We start from the raw sequence: 18023 nt of genomic DNA on the forward strand, positions 1-18023 counted from the left end.
CATGTCGGTATTTTTTTTAAAACGCTATATTGAATAAGAGGAAACGGTTAGTTCAAGAGCAGTTCAGTTACATCGATAGTTCAAGGCCCCTCCAGTCCTCCACTCGAGAAGTACTCTTAAGTAGTCACGTACTGTGAATAATCATAAGCAATTGACTACGTACTACTACTAGTGCTTCAGGTTGAACCAACGGGCTATGGGCCTGAACGTACCCGTCCCACGTCAAGCCCACTTTGCATCAATCTGGGCCAAGAATTTCAAAATTGGGCTCAGGCCCACGGACCCTTGTGTTGGCCCAGGTCGGATCGTCACGTCTATGCCTAATTTTGCTAACTTTAGTGGTTTTGTCGTGCCGGGCCGGGCTGTATTGTGTATTATCGTGCTTTTTTCAGAAAAAAATTTGGCCCACGACCCACAACTTCATGCTCGTGCCAGGCTGTTCTTTTTTCGTCCCCGTGTCGGATCGGGCTGTTTTCGTTTTGAGTCGGGCCAGGCCACGGTCTGGGCCAGCCCACAGCTATCTTTGAAAAAATACCGAACCAAGCCCAGTTTATCAATTTTCGGAATTAATAATCACATGTTCTTGTTAACCTCCGCCAAACCCACCAAAGCATTCCATCATATTTTCACAAAACTATTTATTTGAAAGAGAGCCTTTTTTGTTATTTCTTGGATTTATTTGTTTGATCGGAGTAATTTTCCGGTTGAATCAAACAATGAATTCCGGTGGTGAGACTGTGGTTAAGCGTGCCAAGTACAAAATTGCTAAGGCTCCCGGAAACTCTGGAATTTTGAAGATGGTATTTACACACGCTCACTTTTTCTGGGTTTTTTTTTTATGAAATTCATAACAATCAGTTGAGTTTTGAATGTATTATCTTTTTCTTTCTTGTTGTAGAATGCGGAAGAGTTTGCATTTTCTCCCAATGATCCCACTTCTGGACCCAGGCTTCGAGTTCGTTTTAATACCATTGGAGGTAACTACTCTTGCTTTGATTGATTAGTGTGTGAATGATTTATATTGTTGTTTATACTTTCCTAGAGCAAAGTAAGGAATATGATTGGGGAGGGGGATTGAGATTTGGGTTTAGTTTCTTATTAGTTGTATTATCTGAATGAATGAGTTCTTGAGAAATTGATTTCTTTAGGTTTGTCACAAAAAGAGAGTTGCAGTTTTCTTTGGTTTAAACTAAGTGTTCAGCTCAGGGCCTTGGGAGTTAGATGTGATGTAATTGTTGATGAAATCATGATGGATTTATCTAACATTATTCAGGGACGGAAATTGATCTTAATAAATCCAAAAATTGACTAAGATGTATGAGGACAACCCCCTATTTGTTTTCACTGAATATTCATGTAATTTTTACTTAACTCCATCATTTTCGTAATTGGCTTCTGAGGGAGGCTGTAAATTTCCAGTGAATTCTTCTTTACTTATAAGTGCTCAATAAGTAAACAGTTCTGATAGGAACTGAAGTACGGAAGAAACTATTATAGCTTACTGCAAGGAGATGCTGAGCAGAATGTTGTGGTGGGTAAGGGAAGTTATGAAAGGAGAATTAGCGAGTCGTGCTCTCAACACAAGTGTTGGATAAGTTTCTGCTTGTAACTAAGATCATTTAGGGCTTGTAACTAAGACACCCAATGCTTGGTCATATTCAAATAATCGAAAGCCCACATTTGACAGGGAACTTTTTCACGAGGCCCCTGTAGCCACTCTTAACTGAGTAGCGCTCTCTTAGGTTATCAGCCGACAAGTTACCTATATACCATGCTCTTTGTCTGCTGGTTTTTTCGTGTGTTTGAGGGTAAATCATTTAAATAGACAACACTACCTATTGGCTAAACTTTTTTACTGCTAATATCATTGATGGCTTGTGGGTCGGGAGGTTTACAACTTCACACTTTTCTTTCATATTATCTGGTTGTATGACGCTCAAGAGACTGTATTCTACTCCGTATTAATTTTGACATGGTTCTAGCATCTAGCTATTACTCATATTATATTTTTGGTGATTTATGCTTTAAAAGGGACTTATTTGATTGACTACTTCTCTTTCCTGTTCTTTTAGCACACAGAGTCACCAAAGACGGATCAAAAACTGCATTACTTAATCTGCTAAAGAAGGTTCTGGTTTTTCTTTGCTATATTTTTTTTAATTGTCTAGAAGAGTTTGACCAGGGTCCTTAATCTATGTTCCAATTGAATTCTTCCTAGTCAATGATCAGCCAATACAGTTAGCACTAATCTATCAGTCCTGCCTTCGTTTTATTGCATAGAAAATGCCTCTGTTTTTCTATGTAACTCAGAAATTTCCCCTTTGAGTTGATTCCCTTTTGGTCACTGAAAAATGTTATTTTGATTCTTATTGTTATCTTTGTTTCCAGGGTGAAGGATCAGAAGGATATATATTTGAATTTGAGAACTTCAGCGATAGAAATATATGTCGGGATTTCGTGAGTAAGTCAAAATTTAACTATGACATCTGTTTCGTGTGAAGTTGTGGGTTGGGAGGTTCACAAATTTAACACTACCTATTGGCTAAACTGTTTTACTGCTAATATCATTGACGGCTTGTGGGTCGGGAGGTTCACAACTTCACACTTTTCGTGGGCCAAGGATTTCGTGGGTCGGGAGGTTCACAACTTCACACTCCAACATAAAAATCAGATGTGATGTATTGTAAGGCCATTACGTATATATGAAATTTTATTATGTATTACTTGGATCTTCTTCGATATCCGTTCCACCAAGAACTCAAACTAGTGGAAGCTATGTCCGTCTACGTCCATTGGGCAGCCCACAAGCCCATGGAAAACTTGTTTTGCTAATAGGAACTAGGAGATGTGCACATAAATACCCGTACAATAGTATAAGTGATAAATCCGGTTGCCATTGTCTTTATTGTGCCTATACTGATGTTCAGGACAGGTTGCTGCTAGAGTGCTAGATAGTTCTTCGTATAGTTTTATGTTAAATAGATACTCTCAGATATCGCTTTTGGGTCAATTGGAAACAACCTCTCTGCAATTGCAGAGGTAAGGTTGCTTACACCTGACCCCCCTTTACCCCGCTTCTTGCGGGAGCCTCTTTGAGGCAATGGGGTAATGATAATGATAATGAATGAAAGATACTCTCAGATATCATTTTCATACTAAATTGATGAAAAGATTGGTGCTGTACACTGTACTATAGTGCAATTTCTTCTCAGCTGTCTCTTCTTGCTTTATGTTGATGTCCTGATGTTTATAGGAATCAGAAATGTCCGTAATTCTATGATAGTATTATGGCAATTCTGTGGAGTGTTTGGCTGGAAGAGAATGCCTGTATTATCCTGGAGTGGCTGTCCAACATGGATTAGTGTGGGCCAAAGTGACACTGTTCGAGTCTTTATGGATCAAGGCAACTGTGGCTTTCAAATATATTTTTATCTGGGAGATACATTGGAATTGGGCTAATTTGCATACGTCTATGATTACTTTGTCAGGACACCTTGTCCTCGTGCTGTACTCTTTCTACTATTTCAATAAAAAAAAATTCTCACAAAAAGATTTATGCTCTGCATATGGAATAGGATACTGAGTTCATTGAAGGATATGGTGTTTGGTCATTTTAGCAAACCCGAATTGATCTTGTATGCTAGGAAGGTAGCCACATTTCTGGTTTGAAGAACTTTTCGGGTCCGGAGATGGCAATGGTGACTGCAAGAAGCTGTCTGTGCTTTTTTTTTTTTCCTGATCCCGTCGTCTTCTACTCTTGTCTCTACGTTCTAATGATCTGAGGTCTGGATAATTGCTGGTGTTTTTGCTGTATAACAGTAATTTTGCTGTATAACAGTAACTGATATAGCCTGATCAGTAGAAATTTATGATATTTTGCTATGGAAGGTTTGGTATTTAAGTTATTGCTGATTATATGATTGTACTATCCGCATATTCCCTTGGATGATCAATGAGTATTGGCAGGTTGCTTGCTTTATTCCATTTCCTCTTATGAGACATGGGTTTAGTGTTATTATTATCCTTTTATGATTTCGCTAGAATTAAAAGTCTTTTTGTTTTGGGTCTTGGGTACAATTTTCCTGCCCGAACTTGCTAGGGTACAATATTTTAATCAAAGCAAGTTCTCAAGACCTGTAATTTTAATGATGTTGTATGTAGTTCTTTGCTTTGTGACATGGATTTCCTATTACAATATTTTTTTTTTTAATTTTTAAATGTAGGATATGGTTAAAGTTTTTGGTCCTGATGATGTTTAGCATGACACCTTGTGAACAGCCAATGCACTTGAGAGGTACTCAGAAGTTCCCAAAAAGGATGCTGAAGGACCTGCTCAACTAAGTACAGAAGAAATGGAGCGACGGATAAAGCTTTTGCAGGAAGACAGGTAACAGACTAACAGTTTGTTTTTGGACTCCAATGGAACCTGAACTGTTTGGGTTGTTTGTGTGAACAAAAAGACTTTATATTGCAGTGTTGTATTCCTTGATTACTTGAAAATAGGCTGTGGTTAACTGGTTTTCCTGCGGATTGTCAATGTCATGGACTTAAGGTAGAGAGGGTCTGTCTTTGTGCGTAATTAACTTTGAAGGACATTGGACTCTAGAAATATTAATTCTAAAGCAAGCCTTCACGGCTTCACCTCTCCAGTAAACATGATAATTGAGTTTGATTTGAGAATTTTGGTGGGATTTGCTTTGTAATTGAATTTTGGAAAATTTTCACAGAACACCATCCAATTCCTAGTCTCTTGAAAATCATTGCTATTAATTTCCAAGAACCCTTCCTTGAACTTAATCTACCTTTCTACCTCGAGAGAGGACCTACCGGCCATTTTCTTTAGTAATGACTAATGAATTACTAAACCTACAATAAGAAATACTCAGAGTGACCTGAATATCGAATACCTGTGTCTTTTCTCAACCATAAGAAACACTCAGAGTGACCTGAATACCAAATACCTGTGTCTTTTCTCAGCAACTATAACCCTAGTGAAATCCTACAGGTCAATCATGGATCAGCTGTCCTCGTCCTTGGAGCAAAGATCAAAACCCTCTTACCCCCATTCAAAATTCTAAATCCAGGACTCTCCAATTGAATTAGGTTTGGCCTTCACGTACCAAAGAATACGCCGAGTTGCTTCTTCCCACAGATTGAAACCCCTGGGAAAGGAAAAACTAAGAACCTCCAGTTCTCATATGCTTTTGCCTCCGACGCAGCAAACATTTATATTGTGGCCCAGGCTCTTTCTAGAATCCTGACAAATTTTGCCGTTTTTGAGTTGTTTATAGAAAAAAATGAAGGATGTTTTATGGTAGCCATGAAGGCACCTTAGTTAAAAAGATTTATTTGTTCATAGTAGAATTAATTGTTTAACCAAAAGCATCCAAAGGCAACATAAGTTTTTTTTTTTTGGTAATGCACCAAAAGTAGGAATTTACAAAGGAGACAAAAGGTTGGACAGCACCCTCACCTTAACAAACAAAAAACAACAGGTCTAAGCAAGGGAATTCTTGGCTGTCAAACCAAGATTGATCCCTAATACAAATTCTCTTCCTATTTACATGCCTGATTCTACTCTTTACATTAGCTTCCTCTCCTTTAACAGCACCGTCTGTACATGGAACAACAGAGTTCCGTAAATAGTAACTTGTAGCTTGTCATGTCTTGTATGTTATTGCAACCAGCACCAAAACTACCATTCTTTTCTTGAACTGGGAACCTGAAAACAATCTTCTGCACCATATTAAGGCCTGCACCAGATTACAGTATTGTTTCCTGATACCCATACACTTGAAACTTTCCTTGACACAATTCTTAGTAAACTCACGATCACCAAGCAAGCGATTATGAGTCTCATTCTGTGAGCCACAAATAAGGCAAGACTGATAATGCCTATTATATACTTACTCCGTACATTTTTTCTTTTGTTTGAATTCTGCCTATTAGATACATTTTCCTCTTATCTTACTTTCATTAATTCCACTTTCTCTTCCTTGTTTTTTCTTTTTTACTTCCTGCTCCTTTCTGGTTTGATTGGTGACAATGACGATCTCCTACGGCGATTCATGTTAGCCGACCCCAAATCATTTTGGGACTAAGGCTTTGTTGTTGTTGCTTGAATTCTGCCTTGGCAAGCTAACCATGTAATGAAACAGTGCTTAGGAATAGCAAATCTGGTTCACATAAGCTCATTTTTTTCTCATGTTTAGTTTCCACAAGGTTTATTTGATATTGATATTGGTTGTTATTGCAGTGAGCTGATGAAACTACATAAGCAGTTGGTTATTGGTGGAATTTTGACAGAGGATGAGTTCTGGGCAACTAGAAAGGTAAATTTTCACTTCGACTGTGTTCACCAGATATTTTCTCTATATTACTGTTAGCTAGTGCTTTCTCCATGTGTTGACTCTCCTAGTAATTTTTTCTTTGTCAAAATCAAACAGTAAGTACTTTCTTTCCCCTTCTCCTGATGATGTCTCTCTGCAGAAATTATTAGATGGAGGACGTAAAAGAACATCTTCGACCCAGCGAGTGGGATTTAAAAGTGCTATGATTTCCGACATCAAACCTCTAACAGATGGTCGGGTACTGTATAATATCTCTTTCTCTCACTCTCTTTCTGAAGTCGTGTGTGCTGGATTAGAAAATCAGAGACTGACACCTGAGTGACTTTTTGTCATGATGAATTGGTGTTAATGTGTGTGTGTGTGTGTGTGTGTGTGTGCATGTGCTCACTGTTTTTGGGGGAGGGGGGCTTCTGTCTGTCTCTTTGCAACTTACATAATAATAATAATATTGTGCTTTCTCTTTTGTTTGAATTCGCAAAGAAAGTGAACCTTCATGGATCATCTCTGACATTGATGACAAGTGATGGTGCTTTCTTCTCTGCTTGCAACTATTTTCTTCATGGATCAACTCTTTTCTTACTGCTGTGATTCTCGTGGAAATTTTAGAATTCGAGGTTGTGGATTTTATCAAGGGATTTTCTAGAAGTATCAATGTTCTTGTCTAGTTTTTTGTAGGGATTTTGTGTGACATTTGTAAGCAGAGTTGTCATGCCTGGAAAGCTTATAACTAGTAGGTAGGATAATGAGTAGATTGATACAAAAAAAAAGGGATTTCCTGAGTTGTATCCATCATTTTCAAAAAGTCCACATGGTGGTACCCTTAAACTTTGAAAAAAAACTCGCATGCTAGTTTTTAGTTATTTACGCTAGCTTCCCCCCCCCCCCCCCCCCCCCTTTTTTTATTTTATATTTAATATGCACCATTTATGCCTTCCTCCTCTTCGACCTGTTGGCTATCCTCGCTGCTGCTGTACCTCATATCTCCTTCCCTTCTATCGCCGTCCAGCCCCTCTCCCACCGCCTCCTCAGTACCTTCCTCCTCTTTGATCTTCTGTCTCACCTTCGACCTTGTTGTTGGCTGCAGAAGGGAAAATGAGTTCAAAGGAGAGTACTAGCGGTGGTGTCTTGGTGGTTGGTGGTTGCCTGAGTTCATTTTGTGATGGAGAAATATTGTGTTGGTGGTGTCGTGGTGATAAGCAAGCCTTGGACGAGCCATTGCAAAAAGCAAAAAAAAAAAAAAAAGATTAACCAATTTAACGTCTCCATTCAGGAAGGTTAATGGTAAGGATACAACTTTGACAACTTTAAAACCATAGGGGCATAAGTTAAAAATAATGGGTACAACTTCGATTTTGAACAACCACAGGGACACTAGATCCAACTTAGACTTGGATATGTGCCCGACTGCCCGAGTATAATCTTAGTTCCTATTTTTAAATTTTTGCTAATAGTTTGAGGTCCTTATAAGTAGTTTATGGAATTTGTACCTCTACTCAAGGTATATCTGTTGTCAGACTTATTCTTTTTGAATCTTGTGATGGAGCCTTTTCAGTCGAGCTTAGTTTATTTCAATTTCAAGTAGAGCTTTGAATGAAATTTGATCTAGCTCAGTTTATGTAGCTCATGACTAGGCTAGGCTCCTTACCACCCTTGGATGTGATTTTCTGAGCTTTAAGCCATCTACAATCTATCTTTTCTTTTTATAGCAGTAACCGATCATTCTTCACAGGCTATTTTCTACAATATTCTGTTGGACTTTCTGGAGACACGTGGTTCCCTTCTTTGTGTAAAGCAGATATTCTTTGGATTCCTAGTACATTGTTTATTTGGTAGAGAGCTTGAGTTTGGGAATGAATGCTAGAGAAATTTTCCTTGCCATGTTCTGGCAAGTATTCATCATAAAAAGGCGTACTTCTTTTGGATGTCTTGTCAAGACATTTTGTCTTATTCTTCTTTAACAGTAGACAACTGTGTACGACTTATTAATTTGTGTCTATTTTGGACAGTCTTTTATTGTTTATGTGGTTGCAAATTTCTGTTCAAACTTTTATTTCTAAAGCCGAATTTGACTAGGATAGTACCGAACTTGACTAGGATAGTATGTAAATTGTAAATAGGGCATCATGCTATTCTGGGATGCTAAACAACTGAGAAGATGATACTTCAGAATTGATCTTGTTTTGTTTATGTCTACACCTGACCGGCCTTAATGAGATGATTGGATTCTGTTGATGTGATAAGTGGAGTGAAAGTTCTCGTCCTTGTCGAGTATACAAGGGGAAATATGAATTGTTAGCTTGTCATCTGTCCATGATGCAGCAAAATGATGCCGAAAATCTTTTGAAAGCCGGTGTTAAGAACTCAGCTGCCCTTTTAATCTACCAGATCTAGGTTTTTTGAATTACAGAAGTTACAAGCTGGGAACTTAGAAAAGAGTGTTTCGTTTTGTAAATTGGGTATACCTTTTATTGCTCATGCTTTGGCTAGTTCCTTTGTCATGTTTTCTATTGCATGGTTAGCCAATGGCTTCATATTAAAGTCTATATTAATTCTCTTTTCTCCTTTTGGATTCCTTTCAGACAAATAAAGTTACCTTTAACTTGACACCAGAAATCATTCATCAGGTATCACCATCTTATTGTTTGCTTGATTCTTTTTTAAGATAGATATTATCAAAATGTCTGGACATTGGGCTTTCCTGGATATTTTACATCATTTTTATGTAGTTGACTTTCATTTTCCTTCTAAAGAGCGAGAAAAGGTGTTTTTTTTTAAAAGTAGAGTATCTTAAATCCTTCCTAGATGAAAAACAAAAAATTAAAGGGATTGTCATTTAAATTGCACGTAGGCTGGTTTACAGAGGTCAATAGTTACTCACTTATATCTTGCTACTTGAATACTTGTAAAGGGTCCATATATGTTCTTTCTTCCTACCTTTTTGTTATTATTCAAAGATCTCTCAAACAAAAATAAAATTATTTCTCTATACAAACAACAATATAGGAGACAACCATTTTTATTAATCAGTAAAACTATAACCAAGTATGACACATTGACACGTTGCAATCCCTCAAAAACTTTCCTGCTTAAACCATTTGTGGAATATTAGTTTTAAGAGAGGAAAAAAATTACAAAATATTCATTTTGTTTTAACTGAAACTTATATAATCTTCCTAAATAATGTTACTAAACTAACTTTGTTCCAATTTTGAATTAGTTATGAAGCTTTTTAATATAAAAATAACCCTCTTCTCATTTATTACTTATGGTTAGCTCAAGTGAGAATGTCCTGTTCTAACCGTTTTCTGTTCATGACTTGTATAACCTTCTTCCTTCATTTTGAGCAATATTTTTTTTCTTGATGGAATATCCTGTTAAGGCAATGTGTTTTTATTGTTAAACATGTCAGATTTTTGCAGAGAAGCCAGCAGTTCATCACGCTTTTCTGAATTATGTGCCGAAAAAGGTAGGGTTAGTTATTTTATTTTCTAGAAGCTTGTTGTCCACTTATCTAATAGCTCTTTCCAATTTGAAATTTAAGTTGATTTTTAGCAATTTATTGTCCTGATATCAGATGTCAGAGAAAGACTTTTGGACTAAATACTGCAGAGCAGAATATCTTCACAGCACCAAGAATGCTGTAGCAGCTGCAGCAGAGGCTGCTGAAGATGAGGATCTTGCTGTTTTTCTAAAGCAGGATTATATCCTAGCTGGTGAAGCTCGTAGTAAGGTGATCTTGAAAATTATATGTTCTTAGTAGTTATACGCTTCCATAAATAAACCCACTTTCACCCCAGTTTTTGTTATGAAATGTACAGATAAGAAAGGTTGACCCGACGTTAGATATGGAAGCAGATCAAGGAGACGATTACACCCACCTTCCGGTATATTGAGCATAATCATACAACCTTAGTAGTTAGTTCTGCCCTTATTCTTGTTCTTTAAGTTTCACAGATCCTTCTTCTAGACCCCTTTTATTATAAATTTGTATTTTTATGGAAGCACCCGAAGGTATCTTTCTTTTTATCACACTAAACCGATGTTCACACTAGATAATTTTCTTACCCTTATTTCTTTTGACTAACTAGGATCATGGAAACGCTCGAGATGGAAACAAAGAAATTGCTGAGTCCCAGACACATTATGATCAATACAAGAGAAATCTGATGCAAGATCTCAATCGACATGCTGCTGTTGTCCTTGAGGGAAGGACTCTAGGTTAGTGGCTTCAAGGACCTGACCAACTAACTGCGAGAAAGGGATCTCTTATTTTTCCTCTATGTAGTAACTATCTAAAATCGAGGTTAAAGAAGGAGAATATAGAGATTATAATTTAACCTTTTCGTCGTATTGTTGAACTTATTGTAGATGTGGTGACCGGGGACACTCGGACTGTGGCAGAGGCACTTGCCAGGACAAAACAAGGTTAGTGAGTTTTTATCTTTCAATTTTAATCGTTTGTCTATTTTATCTCTCTTTTCGTTAATCTGAGCTGGTAATGGCTATTTGCAGTAGAGTTGGCTAATGATACATCCGAGAAGAACAATAACCAGGAGCGATTGAATAGAGTTTGTAGAATGACAGAAATTGAGGATCTGCAAGCAACTCGCGAACCCCCTGTGGCACCACTTTGCATCAAGGTTTTGTTCTTTTCCATTGACTTGTCTTGTAGTCTGTCTATGCTACTGAATACTGATATATGATCCCGTATATCGTTTAGGACCCTAGAGATTATTTCTACTCACAACAAGCCAATGCACTGAAAACTTTGGGAGACGCTGCATTTGGAGCTGGATATGTAAAATGCCATGTTAGCAAGCAGGAAGCTTATACTTGTCTGAGAGAGTCCATTTCTGACATCAAGTCTGTAGGACTTCAGACATCCATCATTAAAGCTGAAGTTGCTTTTAAGGTGTGTATTTACTGTCAATTTTTCTCACTATCATCTGCTTCTGAAGCGACAGTAAGTGTTTCTGTTCATGTACGAACTTCTAATTTGTTACACTCATGCACAGGTTCTGAACAGTTTGACTCATAATATATCTAGTACGAAGTATAATCTCGGGAGAAATAATCAGGAAACTGTTCTGGATAGATTGCCCAGCAGGACAAGGGATGATTTGTTAAATGTAAGCAACTATCTTTTCGGGTTTCATAATTTTTGTTCATTTCTGCAAGATTTTTTTTACTGTTTGTTGCGTCTGAGGATTTTAACCAAATATATTAATATATTTTTCTTGCATCCATCCTGTTGTAGGTGGATCGCAGGAGTTTTAGGCTATACGTTAGGATGTATTCCGCACTGATCAATTATCTTATGATGCTAGTTTTCAACCTCTATAGCTACCTCGTACAAATTAAGACATGCAAATTGCTTCTGTAGGGAAGTAATGGGGTTTTAGCTTGAGAAAATAAGAACATTCCCACTTTAGAGCTCGTTGGGGATATAACTTTTTAAGTATTAATCTCATTTTTCATTTGAGTTGACTCCACAAAATTAAATATTGTTCTCATTTATTTTTGTTCTTTTTATATTCTTACTTTCTCTCACCTCTACTAAAAAACATCAAAGTATACCCGCTAAGTGCTTATTGTTTGTTAAAAGGGTTCTTCCACCTTCCTCTGTTGGACTGTCTACTAACTACTTGCTTTCATAAGAGATGCTTTTGTCATCTTTACCTTCACTACCCCCCCCCCCCCCCCCCCTTGCTCTGAAACACACTTGTAAACCACTCCGGAGTCTTTTTTTCACCTATTAACGTTTTTATTTCTAAATTACTAGAGTTTCATAAATAAGCTAGTAGCTACTACTATCATATTTCTTGTGCTACTGCTGCCTCTATTGGCGTTACTCCTGTGCTTTCTTCTTGTATTACATATTAAACCATTTTTCTTCTGAAAAAGTACTACTTCCTCCATTCTTTATTTATTGCAACTCTTCTGTTTTGTGAAGTTTGGCGATCTTTCATCTGTGTAATGCTAAAACTGGCTAACTATAGTCTGGACTTTGTCAAAAGAACACCTTCCAAGGCCTCCACTTGGTTAGTACCTTTTCCATGAAAAAAGGGGGAACACCTTAGTAAATACAAATTCTGGCTACGGTCAAGATTTTGACTAATTGATCATCATTCCCTTTCCCCCCCCCCCCCCCCCCCCCCCTTTATTCTTTCATTATTGTCCTTCATCTTCTTTGTTTCTAATTTGCCAACCAAGTTTTGTCATACTTGCAACGAGAGGAAGGACACCAGAAGGGGACCAATGTGGATGTATAGTGTTAAGTGTGTTGGTAGCTTAGATAACTGGAGACAGGAGTTATGTGATTGTGATATAAATCTATTTTAATAAGCAATGATAAGAATTCAACTTGTCAGTTAGGTTGCTTCATTTGATAATATACTTCCATGGTCATGTAATGCAAGTATCATAAGTTGGCTGTTTTTACGTAGTATAAGATAATTCGCATGTTATCTCCATGTATCTTATATTGGATCTCAGTAATCATGTCCCTCTCCGTGGTTATGCCTATTGTTGATGTGGCATGTTTGGGCTCTGAAGATTTTTATGGATGTTCATCCTACTAACTTCATTGCCATTCTTATCAGCACTGGACATCTATTCAGGAATTGCTAAAGCACTTCTGGTCATCATATCCAATTAATACAGATCATCTGTCTATAAAGGTATTAAGTATTTTGCAATTACTGATGTTTAGATCACCTTGATTAAAAAATATTCCTTACTTGGATGTCTTCTAGAAATTTGATTTTAAAACTTGGAGGTCCAGTTTATGTTTACTGGAGTGCATATCTTTTGTTTCTTAACCAATTTCTACTTTCAGCTGAGCTTAGCATGCCAAAATTCTGATGCATAATCTTGTTTTTATTTTTTGGCAATTATTGTGATGCATGAATTGCTCATAGTACTATCATGACCTAATTGTATAAATGAAAAAGACGAAATGAAAGCAAAGTTCATTGTGTGAAACGCATTACATATTATGTGGTTTCTTTTTTATATTCTTAGTTCAGCTTTTGAAGATGAAGCCTTATTCATCCAACCATGCCTTTGGGACTTGGGATTGATGTAGGTACAGGGAAAAAGTATAAATACTGAAGTCCTCTTAAATCTCCCTCTTCTTTGGTATACTCACCCTTGGCATAAAAGACAAATGCTCACCAATCTCCTCACCTAACGGAAACAGAAGAAATTTTTGAGACCATAAAGCTCGTAGTTTAATTCTGATTTCCAATTCTGAGCTCCTTTCTCCAGTTTTTCCCTATAGAGTCTGTTTGAGTGTAGCTTCTTAGTTTCTTAGACTTTGATTCCTTTGTTTCGAATGATAGGGAGATTGTATGCCTTTTGTATTGGAGATACTCTCAAATGTTGGACAGGTTCCACAAGGCTAGCCGACTTTAATCTCCCCTCAAACCATTTAGAAATATAGTATCCAGATAATCCTCATTATTTTTATCCGTTCCTATCCCCTTTCTTGCTCCTGTTTCTGTGCCACATAGCCAACAACATATGCTCTAGTGCATCTGGGAAGTATACTACATTTGGACTAAGAGAAGTGGGATTCAAATATACACCGCCCTACCATGTAATTGCAGATAGGATATTGCAGTTTAGGCCCTACTATGTAAGGGGAAATAATTGATCTGTGAAAAAACATGAAAACGTTACTGGCCTACTTCATAGCAAATGTGGTGTCTAGTCACCAGATGGAAAAATTGCATGATCTCCCATTCTGTGGACGGGGAAGTAGGAGCAGAGTACAGGATAGGGTAACCTATTTAACTTGTGGGCGAGAGACGCTTGTGTCTTTTAGGATTGCTCAATTTCTGAATCCAGTCCTGAAATTATAGTTTCTAGGAGTACATGCTCTCTGATGGAAGAGAGTTTGTTTCCTTCTTGCATTCACTATTTCCTACTGATAGGCCCTCCGATTCGCTTTTCCTAGTTTGACATTTATGCGAGGGAATTGGTTTTATGATTCAACCAAATCTTGACCTCCTGAAATCCAGCAATGACAGGGCCTGTAATGTGTCAAGGGTCATTGTCATTGTTGTTATATATGTATACTGAATTTATAGTTTCTGTTTAGGATTGATTTGTTGTTTAAACTGTTAAAAAATTTCCTTTTATCATGCTAAATGCTGCGATTCCTTTTCTTGTTTCTGTTTGAGTTTGTAGGTTGATAGATTGAAAGATGCAATGGCTGGGATATATCCGAAGCTACAGGTAACACATCCCTCTTGCCTTTGAATTATTGTAAAAGTACCTAGTTAAAGTAGTAATAACTTAAAATTTTGTAATCCTCCGTCCAACTTTGTTTCCAAGCTTGGGAATTTGTAACTTAACATTGCGTGTAACTTAACTAATTTTTTACTTTTTGAGTGATTAATGCAATACTGTTTCTAATTTAGTGAGACTGCTAAAATGAGCTATTTGCATGTGAATTGGTCCATAATTTCGTGAATTTTCTTGGAATACGAAATATGGATTTGATATTTACACAACTTTTGGTCGTGAGTTACAGGAAATTAAGGAGTCTGTGCAGTCCGATCTCAGACATCAAGTCTCACTTCTGGTTCAGCCAATGGTCCAGGTTAGTCCACTCTGCATGTCATACCTGGAGAAGATGTATGGAACCTGAATCACTTTGCTAATTTGCTTCTGCAATGCATGCTTTAGATGCTGCAATCACACATTCTGATGCAGAATAAAAAAGAGAGGATTGAATAGGCCATTTGATATTTGAAAATGACTATCCTTTCCTATAATTACGTTCATTACTGCGTTTAACAAGAAACTTATACCTGATGTTTGGAGGAATTAATAAATTCTATGGTGACATCCGACTCTTCCCTTATCAAACTACCACTGAGCTTTTCTTAAATTGAACAAGTTACTAAAAGCTGCTAAAGTATCCCATTAATATTTTCCATTCAGCAACCTGAACAGAGTCACACAGAATACTGCTCGTGTCCTCAGATGATTACCATAAGTTTTTTATTAGACATAAATCGTTCACTATTATGTGGAAACTTTACTTCCAATTTTCAAAAGATTGCTGCAGAAAATGATGTCTGGAACCTGAATAAATCTTCTAGTAATATGTTTGTTTTCTGATGGAGGGCAACTGGTTTGCATGCAGGCTTTGGACGCCGCATTTGCACATTATGATGCAAACTTGCAAAAGAGAAGAGCAAAGAGCGGAAAAAATGGATCCATATAAAGATTTATCTATTCCTTACTGACCATAGAATTTAATTTATGTTTCAGTTTACTACATTCTTTTCACTGTAATCACAAGTTACATTGTAACAATTTTGTCGTCACAATAATATGGTGTAGATATGCCTTTGATTGTTCCTGTAAACTAAAATTTTGGCTTGTGAAGTTCAGAGAATACGTAGTAGCAATTTTTGAGGTTTTCAGTGACCTTGTTGTAGAACTTCGCCTGGTGCTAATTTCTGCAGGAATTGTACGGAGTCTGACCGCATTTTCCCTTTGCTGGTGCTGCTGTAAAAATGTGAAGCTCGTGTGATGTTGTTTATTGATGATAAGACCTTTCTCCATTATACGTACAGTAAATTTGAAATTATCCCAATAAATTTTATACATGTAAGGTTGTAGCCCTAACAATAATTTTATACTTCGTTAAATTGCATACATAATATCAAACGTAAAGATTAAAAAAAGACGAGGAAATACTGAAAATTGCAAATGATACCTTGAACTGCTTAATACGAAGTACTCCGTATATCTTCAACCTAGAAGCAAGGACATAAAATGCATGATAATGAAAAAGAGAATAAACATCCGAAAATAACGGTCACAACTCCTGATGATTTCTGCAACAATTTCACTCTCACTTACAACTTTATTTCATTGGATATAATATTATGATGAGTTACAAAAAAGTAATTTGTTACATAAACTGTAAAACTCAATTGTTATCTTGAGTATTAAGCCATCTAAGACTATCCCATGGATGGTATACATATGTGGTACTTCCTGTTGTACAGTTCAGAATAATAGTTGCCTTTATTACGATTATTATTATCCGCCTAATCCAAATAATTATATCATAAACAAAAGGTCTTGCGCGCACAAGATGTACAATAAATTTATTGTACACCAAGATGACTTTTATTCATTTTTTTGTAACTTTAACCTACTTTTGATGAACTTTTATATTAGTAAAAAAAAAGTTAATAGATAAACATTTTAAAGGGTTAAATGATTAATACATTATTAGTGATTTGAAGAAATAAGTTTTATTAAAATGAAAAAAAAATTATCACTAAAAGTAGTTTTAAATATATAAGCTTAACTTTTAAGTAGTTTGAGTTAACTTTTACTCCGGTGTACAATATTTATTGTACACCCAATGTAAATAAGAATTTGTGTATCCTAAATATGCCTGCCTGATCGGCAAACAGCTACCAGCATAAAAGAGCCCTGCCACCAGCATTACCTGCACAAAACAGCACATTAGTTGAACTCATAAACCCCTACAATTGGAAAGCAAAGAGAGTACAAATCATATACGAAGTACTTCATTATGTTATGTACCTTTCAATAGCAATTGGGCTTTGATGAGTGATTCGCAAACTTCAGTTTGTATCCTTGACGGCAGGCATCAAGAACATACTGTGAACAAAGGAAGTGATCGTTTTAGGATACAGAGTTACTATGACACAAAATGTTCCAAAAAAGTGTACACAAGTATACCATCAAATTGTTTCAAAATAGTGTACACAAGTATACCAAAAGGACATTCTGATTTTGCTGGAAAAAGAAAACCATCAAATTTGACTTGGAAATCAGGTGTTTAAGCCTAATGCTTACATCAGATGCTGAGTTTTATAATCACTTCTCAGTTCATGAACTCGTATTCTGATCAAGGACTCCCTATAGTCTTCGTTGGATCACTCAAAAACTATACCACCTGTCATGTGCTGACTATTCCGCCAACTCCCTTTGGTGAGTATTTGTTAATATATAATATCACTACTGAGAAATGATCCCAATTTTAAACAGATGTGATCTGGTCCTTCCTTTCCCTTCCCCTCTAACATTCAGAGTACTCAAACCAAAAGAGACGGAATACAGAATAGTAAAAACATCTAATGTATCCCAGCCATCATTCAAATATTTAAAATTCCATTATGATTTTACACAACCAATTTCATAGATTAAAAGAGACCCATTGTTTTCCATATATGTTATAGGAAGTTTGGAACTCGAAAAGACAGGTTAGAAATTCAGAATCAAGGAGATATACCAGGAGGTAGCACTGGTCATTGCAAGGTTTCCTGTCTTCAGGTTCAGACACATTTAACTGTTTTTCACTCTGAAAAACTCGTGTCCAAAGGATTCAGAGCTCAAAATGCAGGAATAGAAATACAGAAGTGAGGAGAAAAAAGAATGAAAAGCTCACAAGATTTTGATGGAAACAAATTGTCGGTAAACAAGATTTTGAGAGCAGCCCTGCAAATGACAGTCAAAAACCTGTAAAAGAAATGCCAAAAAGAGGTAAGGAAAAGAAAAATCGTCTAAAGATGCAACCAGGCAAGTAGAAAGATCGCTTTAATATCTAATATGTCAACATAGGTTTCTAAAGATCGAAAGAATCTAAAGAAGCACTTAGACTCTTCTCGAGAA

At 36.7% G+C, this 18023-nt stretch overlaps 1 protein-coding gene across 2 annotated transcripts; it reads left to right on the forward strand.

Annotated features, from left to right (window-relative positions):
• The first annotated feature begins 593 nt into the window (after positions 1-593).
• LOC110785167 (general transcription and DNA repair factor IIH subunit TFB1-3) lies at positions 594-15790 on the forward strand. Of its 2 annotated transcripts, none has more exons than XM_021989618.2 (20): positions 594-800; positions 899-977; positions 2073-2128; positions 2389-2461; positions 4279-4387; positions 6257-6332; positions 6490-6588; positions 8930-8974; positions 9760-9816; positions 9925-10080; positions 10169-10234; positions 10439-10568; positions 10719-10775; positions 10866-10990; positions 11071-11262; positions 11366-11479; positions 12953-13030; positions 14544-14591; positions 14890-14958; positions 15508-15790. In XM_021989618.2, exons 1-20 carry the CDS (start codon positions 717-719, stop codon positions 15586-15588), a joined length of 1794 nt encoding a protein of 597 aa, XP_021845310.1. In that variant the 5' UTR covers positions 594-716; the 3' UTR covers positions 15589-15790. The 2 variants fall into 2 exon arrangements, with proteins under 2 accessions (XP_021845310.1, XP_021845305.1); XM_021989613.2 differs by having other exon boundaries at positions 595-800; positions 10863-10990.
• The last annotated feature ends 2233 nt before the right edge of the window (positions 15791-18023 follow it).

The sequence above is a fragment of the Spinacia oleracea genome, chromosome 2 (genome assembly GCF_020520425.1).
Source record: "Spinacia oleracea cultivar Varoflay chromosome 2, BTI_SOV_V1, whole genome shotgun sequence".
NCBI classification, from domain to species: Eukaryota; Viridiplantae; Streptophyta; class Magnoliopsida; order Caryophyllales; family Amaranthaceae; genus Spinacia; species Spinacia oleracea.

Coding starts and splice junctions, on each gene's coding strand:
- LOC110785167 (XM_021989613.2), top strand. CDS start 717: ATGAATTCCGGTGGTGAGACTGTGGTTAAGCGTGCCAAGTACAAAATT. Junction 6,589..8,929: donor AACCTCTAACAGATGGTCGG/GTACTGTATAAT, acceptor GATTCCTTTCAG/ACAAATAAAGTTACCTTTAA. Junction 11,263..11,365: donor AAGCTGAAGTTGCTTTTAAG/GTGTGTATTTAC, acceptor ACTCATGCACAG/GTTCTGAACAGTTTGACTCA.